Source organism: Cryptomeria japonica, chromosome 10 (assembly GCF_030272615.1).
Source record: "Cryptomeria japonica chromosome 10, Sugi_1.0, whole genome shotgun sequence".
Lineage (NCBI taxonomy): Eukaryota > Viridiplantae > Streptophyta > Pinopsida > Cupressales > Cupressaceae > Cryptomeria > Cryptomeria japonica.
In genome coordinates, this window is record NC_081414.1 from 260,693,766 (window position 1) to 260,702,919 (window position 9,154).

The 9,154-nt window shown below is 35.2% G+C and overlaps 1 protein-coding gene across 1 annotated transcript; it reads right to left on the reverse strand.

Annotated features, from left to right (window-relative positions):
• Nucleotides 1–621: 621 nt before the first annotated feature.
• On the reverse strand, nucleotides 622–2,892 carry LOC131059828 (cytochrome P450 78A4). Its single transcript, XM_057992861.2, has 2 exons — nucleotides 1,827–2,892; nucleotides 622–1,523 (listed from the first exon to the last, which is right to left on the reverse strand). Exons 1-2 carry the CDS (start codon nucleotides 2,844–2,846, stop codon nucleotides 912–914), a joined length of 1,632 nt encoding a protein of 543 aa, XP_057848844.2. The 5' UTR covers nucleotides 2,847–2,892; the 3' UTR covers nucleotides 622–911.
• Between the last annotated feature and the right edge of the window lie 6,262 nt (nucleotides 2,893–9,154).

The window sequence follows — 9,154 nt, forward strand, 5'->3', positions numbered from 1 at the left end:
ACTTTGTAATATTTTTATTAAATATTTATATATAAACTTTATGAAAGATACATAATTATGTAAAAGAAGTAATAATGCATAATTAATTTAAATTTATAATGAATAATAATCAATTAGAATAGTACAACTAAAGAGAAAGAAATTAAAATTATTGTATTCATATGTCGTATACCGTAATTGGATTACATCAACCCATCTAGATAAAGTGGATTTGCCAAAAAGTATGGTCATGCGTGCTGCTACTTTTGACTGAAGAAAAATTGTTATAGAATAACATTTTCTAACAAGGATTCTCAGAATCTTAATATCAAAGTATATGGCTATTATATTTATTCCTAACAAATGTTATTATCAATTTATTGACCTGATTTACCTTACCAGTCTGATTATGCGTCTCTAAACATATCTTTGAAGGTAAGGGTGGTGCTTTTGATCTCTTAACCAAAAAATATAGATGCTTCTTACTGAACGGATTTTCAGTGTGATTTTCCATTCATTTTCTTTATAAGAAATTTCCATAAATATTAATCTACAATTGCAGTATTTTCTAGTGATCAAATTGTGAGAGTAATTCAAATAGCAAGTACACGTCCCATAACATTAGAGGCAATGGAAGAAACTTATAATAATCACTTTCAAGCTTGTTTTATACGTATCAAACGGCACCAATCTTACAGACTTTTGTCAATAGCAACATTGAACGTATAGGGATAAAGTAACACCTAGGTAAACTACGTCTAGAACAATCCATAGCTAGGCGAACTTATATACATCTCTCCAATTTACAGCAGAGGATCATTTTAAAGCAAAATAACTGTATAATATTCTATAATAGCACACTAATAGAAGAGTAATATGATTAAAGAGTAACATTGAAACTTAAGCTTGAGGTTATGGGAAACAAACAGTTCTTAATAAGGGTTTGTGGCGGTGGGAATTGCAACAAGGGGTGTGGCCATTTCGGAGGACAACTTGAGAATCTCGGTAAGATCTGCAGGATGTTGGGGAGAAGGAATCCACTTGTAATGGTAGACCAATTTCGCCACCCACAGATGAACAGTGGCGAGGCCAAGAGCCTTTCCCGGACAAACGCGCCGACCCGCACCGAAGGGCGCAAGCCTCAAGTCATTACCCAAAACATTTACTTTCTCTTCAAGAAATCTCTCCGGCCGGAATTCATGAGGCGACGACCAGATCTCCGGGTCGTGAGTGATGGACCACATGTTAACCATGGCTGTTGTCCCGGACGGAACGTGCAACCCACCTGCTAAATAAACATCCTCCGTGCACAGGCGGGCCCATGACAGCAAAGGTCCTGGTGGATGAATCCGCAAAGTCTCTTTTACCACCGCTTGCAGGTACGGAAGCTTTGTTATGTCCTCATCTCGCACGCTTCTATCCCGCCCAACGACTGCCTCCAATTCCGCCCTAGCTTTGCGTTGTATTTCTTCGTTCAATACCAACTCCGCCATCGTCCACTCTGTCAGTAAAGCAATCGTGTCTGTACCGCGGAATATCATCTCCTGTATGTGTACAAATATTTATAAGTATTACTAGGGCTGTGATATAATATCAGGAAAACAAATAATAAGATGTGATTTAAGGTATTTCTGAGAGTCTTAAATTATATATTAAGTTTAAGTCTAGAGAATGTCAATTTTGAGTGTTTAACACTTTTAAGTCTAGAAGTATATATTTAGTGTGACAATATACATTAAGTCATATGCTAAACCTAAAAATTGTCAGCCAACTCTACCTATATAACACTTTCAAGTCTAAAAAATATAAACTTAATATGTATGATTTAAACATTCAGTATTTTTTACCCAGAGAACGGCGATCATATCGTCATCGTTGAGCTTGTCATTTCCTTGAAGCGAAAGGAGCACATCAACGAAATCTGAATCGGCTATATCTCTTGACCGAGCGGACTCTCGGTGCTGGTTTATGATGTTTTGGACGAAAGCCTTAACTCGAGGTACGAGACGACCGCAACGGGACTGGATCCGCAGGGGGTCAAGAAGTCTCAGCCATGGCAGATGATCGCTCCAATTAAATGCTCCCAACAGTTCAAACCCCTCCTGAACCATCTCCTTCACCGCCCTGCCGTCTCCATCACCATCAAACTTTACACCAAACACGCTTCCCATGATGTTGTTGAGAGCCGCCGTTTGGAGATGTGGACGAAGGTTGACGGTGCCCTTGCAAACGAACTCATTGCGTATATCAGACAGCATTTTCAGACAGTCCGCCTGACGCCCGGCTTCGTGCACAGCAATTCTTCGTGGGCTAAAGAGATGAGCGGATGAAATCCTACGCAGCATCCTCCAGTAGTCACCGTTGGGCGCAAAGCCTATCGCCCTCCCAAACATAAGCTGTTGGGCAGATTGTTTGAGTGGCCTGTCGGCAAAATTAGGGGAGCTCAAGAGCTCCCTGGCGACTTCTGGGTCTGACGTTATGACTGCGCGGGTTGAGCCCAAGCTGAAGGCCATCAGCTTTTTGGCCTTGTGAATATAGGCCAAGTGAGCAAGCTTACGGTGGGCATGGCCGCCACTCATCTCCATTAGACTTCCGATTATGGGCCATCCTCTGGGCCCTGGAATCTTCGTCCTCTTGTTATTCTTTCCGGCCCATGCACATCCTCCAGTGCTCCACCAGGAGAGGATAACTCCACAAAGCAGAGCAGCAAGCAAAATTGCAAAGTACTGCTTCCATGAGGAAATAGGGCAATTATCACCTTGAATGCTATCTAGGGAATAAAAGTTAGGCCCATTGCAGGTCAGGGGAACTATTGCATAGACCCACCATCCTGCCGTTTTACTACAGCTCCCAGCATGGTTCTCCATTTAGGTCAAACAAGGCAAAACCTAGGGAAAGCAAGCTCAAATCTGTGCTTTGGATCTTCGCCTGTCGAGCTTAAGTAGAGGTGTGAAGGGTTGAACAAGTCGTAAATAACTAAGGAAGGAGGTGAGAAATTTACATGTCAGTGCGGAAAGAAAAGTAGGTGACGTGCCCCCACACGGATTTGACAAGGAAAGACACAGAACACAATAGAACAAGAAGCGTTGAACGCAAACCAACCGCTATCATTTACAAATCCTAAGAATCTCAATTATTTTGAATTGTTTATACAATGTGGACTAATCTTTCAGACGAACGAAACATTTTTTTTCCCTATTAAAACATCCCCAGCTTTGTTTTCTCCAGATGATTTCTACCACTGCAACTTCCTGGCATCGCTTAATATTTCTTTCGTGCTGACCACAAGCGAATGTAAGAACTTTTGACCTCCATTATCGTGCGTTGCTTTGAATAGGAAGTCATCATTTCCTGGTAATGCGTGCCATTTGCTTCTGTCTAGTGATCCTCTCTTTTCTGCTGAATATTCCCAGATTTAGTAGGACAGGACATTTCGTGTATGAGACGGGCAAAGCGCAATATTGACCGGGTTCTCATTGTTAATCATTCTTCGTTGAACTCCCATGTCGGTGGTGCTGCATATTCTATTAAAAGTTCGTTTGTCCCACGCTGCTCGTGGAATAACGGAATGGAGTCAATTCGATGTTTACAATACGTCGATTTTGTTTCTAAATCTCCATGCGCATGCCCATAAAAATATGTTTTGTACATGACTTTTATAGTCAATAGAGTAACGCAATAGAAAAGGCCGTTCTCGCTAAATGAGTAAAAATAGCATAAGTTTTCTAAGAAGAAAACCTTATTTGCAAACTCTTTAAAAACTATATTATCTAGAAATGAGATTTTCTTGGATATTACATAGGTAGAGTCAAATAATTTTAAAAAGTACGAGTTTATGGGGCTAAGTTCTGAAAAAATATTAAATGATAAAATAATCTATTAGCGTGGATGGAAAAGGTAGATATTTTCTTTAATTTATTATTTTATCCTATTTTTTAATGGACATCCAAATGTTTAAACTATGAATCAAGACGTGTATTTCAATGACTCATTCAACAAAAGTATGATATAAGAAAACATTGATGAATTAGAAATCATAAAGTATATAAATATAAATGAGCATTTGTCCGCTCATTAGAATCAAACAGCATTGTCATCTAGTGATACTATGTAGTAATAAAAATGAAGTTAATAAGTTTATTATCAGCTTCACAATTCAAGTTAACGAATATGGCATCTATCAAATACAACCACATATGTGGTTTTGTTAAACATCAACGATCTTACCACAATGTGCATTGGTATTTTATTCAACAACCTTTATTTGTTTCAACTACTATTAGGTTAATCTAGGGGCTTAAGTGAAGGTTAAAGGAAATTTCAAAATTGAGTAATTACATAGTAGACTCATAGTAGCACTTCTTATTATTACATTGCTCTCCATAAAGTAGGTATACATTACATAAGAACTTTTTATAAATATTATAGATGTGTCTTTTGAAATTAAAAATATCTCCCATCAAAGATAGAATCTATTGGTATTATGGATGACTTCGTCATGTGTTGCATTGGTTTTGTCATTGATGTCAACACTTGTCTTCTTGGAGGTTTACATTATGTTCAGCAGTATGGTTAGTGGCTTATGCATAGTCATCGGTATGTGTTCAGCAGCAGGTTATATTGTTCACCGGTAGCGATGATGACTTGTTATCATCTGGAGATCATTTTGTTATGTCGAAGACATGGATTGGAACTTTGGATTTGGTGTTTTGATTGGTCTAATCGAGTTGACAGATTTGCCTTTACCGGTAGATAGGTCTAGGTTATGGACCGGTACTCCAGATCGGCACGACACATTATGGAGATTGTTTATTGATTGGTTATTATGGTAAATGTATTGAGCCGACATGTTGTATCGCATCAAGACTTATTTGTAATTGATTTAATTGTAATATCTTTAGTGAGCCGACCTATATATTTGGTCTTAGGTTTTGTCTATATGATTGTAAGATCTTATTGAAGATCGGGATATGGTTATGGTATGAGTGTGTTCGAATATTGAAGAGTGAAAATAAGCAGATCCTTGTGTGAATCATGTAGACATTATTTGAAGGTTGAAGGAAGGTTATGAAGGTGTTTTGACACTCATGTTCAAAGCTTAACTAGTACTGAATCCAACATTGGAGATGCTATTTGGAGCAATACATTATCATTGGATTTAACCATCCAATTGTGTAGTCAGTGTGACTCTTATTTTGTGATTGAGCAGTGAGCTCTAGGCAGTTGGCATTTCTATATGTGCAGGCCCCATTTGTATACACATACTATCTGCAGTAGTACCATCTGATTGTGGGTAAGGTTTCCCACCATGGCTTTTCCCTTACCAGGTTTCCACATCAAAATATTTGTGTTGTGTTATGGATATTGTTTCTCTTTCTGTTTCATGCATTAAGTTAAATTGGTACTGTTATAATTGTTAATCTCTTTTACCGGCACTTAAGTTTGGTTTACCAGCATTAAGTTTAAGTTGGAATAATTTGCATTTGGATTAAAATTTATTGACAACTGGTTCACAACTGATTCACCCCCCCCCTCTCAATTGTCCTTCCCAGGACCTAACAGAATCATATGGATTGAATTAGAATTCATACACAATTGTATCCTTGGACCTTAAAATCTCACATCTTAGTTGATACTGTATTTTAAACATTTATGTTATTTTAATTTCAATTCCCATTTCCTTTTCATAAGATCATACAAGTCAATTTCCACATCACATTGATTTCAAGGTAAGCCCTAATCTTAAATTTTTAGCACATTATATATTCTTTTTCAACTAATACAATTCCATTGTTTCATTGTCATATATTCTTATATGTAAGTTATAAAATTAGATAGACACATGTTCATTTATCTCTTACACATTTTATTGGGTTTCTTAAGTTAATCTACATTTTTAAATACTTGATACTTCCATGAGTAAAAAACCAAATTAAGGTAGAATATAAAATAGATTTAATGTTTGATAGTACAATCTCAATTTGATCAATATGTCAACCTAGGGGTAGAAAATTATGATAGGTGTAATGGATATATGTGCAAGTGCTACATGTAGTGACCTGAGTATGCATCTAAGGTAACTACAAAGCAACTCGACCCATTTTAATTTACTACAAGAATTCTAAATTCTAGTTCTACATGAACTATATAGGCTAATATAATGACTATACAAGATAATATAGAGACTATATGCTGCAAAGACTATACAAGATAATATAGAGACTATATGCTGCAAAGACTATAATTTATTTCAATTAATTAAATATAAGAATGTTATTAATTTTAGCATATATCAAATTGTTGGAGATTGGTATAGATAGTTGGTTACTATGAACTGATTACAAATGCATAGTGTATTTGGCCTATATATTTTTATTTGCTAACATCAATAATATATTGAATCTTTTTTATTCATTTTGGTATCACAGCTCATGCATGTGTCTGTGATCTCAGAAGTTGTGGTGGGTGATGGCATAGGCTAGTTCAAAGAAGAGTTGATCAATTGTAAGTAAAGTGATGGGATGGAGTTTTTACCAAGTGATCACGCAAATATATGTTGTCTTATGTTTCCTTTTCTTTTATTGGCCCTAATCCCTTAAGTTTTTTTGGTTTCTATTGGTAGATAATTCCAAAGGTTGCTAAACCTTTATTAGATTTGGATAAGGTTATTATACATATGTTTTCATTGATTAAAAAAGAGTGTTGCCTTTGATGTTAAAAGAGTATTAATTGTTCTAGTCTATTCTACCACTGATGTAATGACTTTGAGAAGATTGGAGAATGTATGTTATTGTCATGTCATGTCAAAATATTTTGAGTTACATAGGTATTATAACTAGCCAAAGTGACAAAATTAGCTAAGGAATGTTTATAATATCATGTTGCATCTATTCATGTTGGTGGAAGTGATCTAGAACTTTTATTTGGAATCTTTGAGGTAAGTTACCTAGATAGTGAGCTTGGTCTAGTAACTTGTTATGATCCGCATTTTTTTCATGGTTGTGAGTTATTTCTTGTGATTTGAAAGGAGGTTATGTATACAAATGGTTTATCATATTTCAAAGTTTATTGGAATTGATGTCCATGAGATAAAAAGTTAGAAGTGATAGAATAGTCACTATAGTGTTTAATGAACTTTGCTACTATTTTGGTTTGATGTAGAAATCTTAGAGTGTATGCTCACTGGAGGTATCATGTGGATTACCATTAGGACCAGATAGGAAAGCATTAGGAACCATGTATTGTGTTATTTATTACAGAGTATAATTCAAATGAGATAATACATAATTCTCAATCAGGAGGTAAACCATTAAGACCTATTTTAAATAAATAAAATTCTATAATTATATGATATAAATAAGACAACAACACAAGCAAAAAATGACTATACTATGGTAACTATACATGAAAACAATAGGAACTAAAACATATGGAATGAAATTCAACAAAAAAGAAAATTCTCAATAAATTCAATGGCCTAATTAATCCTTGCAAGGAATCATTATTTTTTCCATCTTAGATGAACCCCCCTTAGAAGAGGAAGAAGAATTTACAATAAATCATGTGAATGTGATTCCTTGGATGGCTCATGTTACTTGGAATCCATTTTTTTGGAATGAAATTAACAAAAAAAGAAAATTCTCAATAAATCCAATGGCCTAATTAATCCTTGCAAGGAATCATTATTTTTTTCATCTTAGATGAACCCCCCTTAGAAGAGGAAGGAGAATTTAAAATCAATCATGTGAATGTGATTCCTTGGATGGCTCATGGAACTTGGAATCCATTTTTTTATGTTTCTTACCTTTACCATTTAAATCATTCAAACCTCTAGTGCTTTATGGTGCAAGGCAAGCTTGTTCTATAGAAGACTATGATCTAACCATATGTACAAACTTAACCTATTCTCTAGTGAGGTATGAAGAAAAATTACCAAGAAGGCATAGTGAATATAGCATCAATTGTGCATCTATAATAGAAGAAATGGTAGACCAAAAAAATGAATAATTAGGAAAAATATTGGGAAATATGGAGAGAGTGAATTGAGAGTCCTCCTTCTGAATACAAAAATGTTGCAACTGTAGTCTAAGAGACTTGAGTTTTCTGAAGAACTTCTCTATTCTATCAAAATATATAGGGTTAAAATACAATAAGATCATTATCCAACTTAAATCCTCTTAAGGTATCCCACTTCTAAAATAAGAACTCTAATTTAGTGCACATCTAATCAGGTGTAGTGCAATATTCAACATGAAATGAAAGATTGGGATACATAGACATGCACAACTTCCCTGAAGCTTCATCACACATGTTAAAACTCTTTCTCTTGGGTGGGTGCAAGAAGTTGGGTCCCAATTCCACGGAAGTCTGTGAGCAAAAAAGTTTGCTGCTAGAAATGAATGCCCATTTTTTAAGAAACGGGCACCCATTTAGCTTTGGAGCCCCGACCCATAAAAATAAAACAGGTGCCTATTTAGGATCGGACCATCATAGAGAAACGGGTGCACAATTTTTAGAAATGGGCACACATTTCTAAAAATGGGCACCTGTTTCTAAAAACGTGTATTCGTTTCTAAAAATGAGCACACATTTCTTAAAGTGCTATAAATTTCAAAACGGGTGCCTGTTTTTTGAATTTTAAATAATGCGCGCCCGTTTCATAAAATATGGAGTAGGAAACACACCTATGCCTTGGTTTTGGCCTCGGGTTAGGCTTCATGGGACCAAGCCTATGCTTGGACCTCCAAAAAATGGCTAAGGCACTGGAATACCAGATTTTTGCCTTGCCGTAATTTTTTGAAGGTCTTCCTGATCGTATTTTTTGATGAAACAAAAACCCATTAGAGTTATCACTGTTCTAATTTCAAAAATGTAAATTTCATAGTGATATGATTAGTTTTACTATTTTTGCATTATTTATTAATCAAAAGTGGTACCTAAATGTAAAATAGTGAGGTTTAGTAAAACTTTAATAACTTTTTTTTTTTAGGTTTTTTTGAAAATAAATTACATGGCATCAACCTAAATACAATTCTTTTGAAGATTAAAAAAAAATAAAAAAATATAAAATTTTCATCAAATTATGGTGGTCTTACACCAGATTATTTGAAAATGTACTTTATAGTCAATTAAAAATTAATTTAAAAAATAATATTCAATAAAAAAATAAGAAAAA

What these genes read in the sequence shown, in the direction of transcription:
- LOC131059828 (XM_057992861.2), bottom strand. Translation starts at nt 2,846, where the DNA reads ATGGAGAACCATGCTGGGAGCTGTAGTAAAACGGCAGGATGGTGGGTC. An exon ending in ATATGATCGCCGTTCTCTGG is followed by an intron (nt 1,524 to 1,826) that starts GTAAAAAATACT and finishes GTACACATACAG; the next exon opens with GAGATGATATTCCGCGGTAC.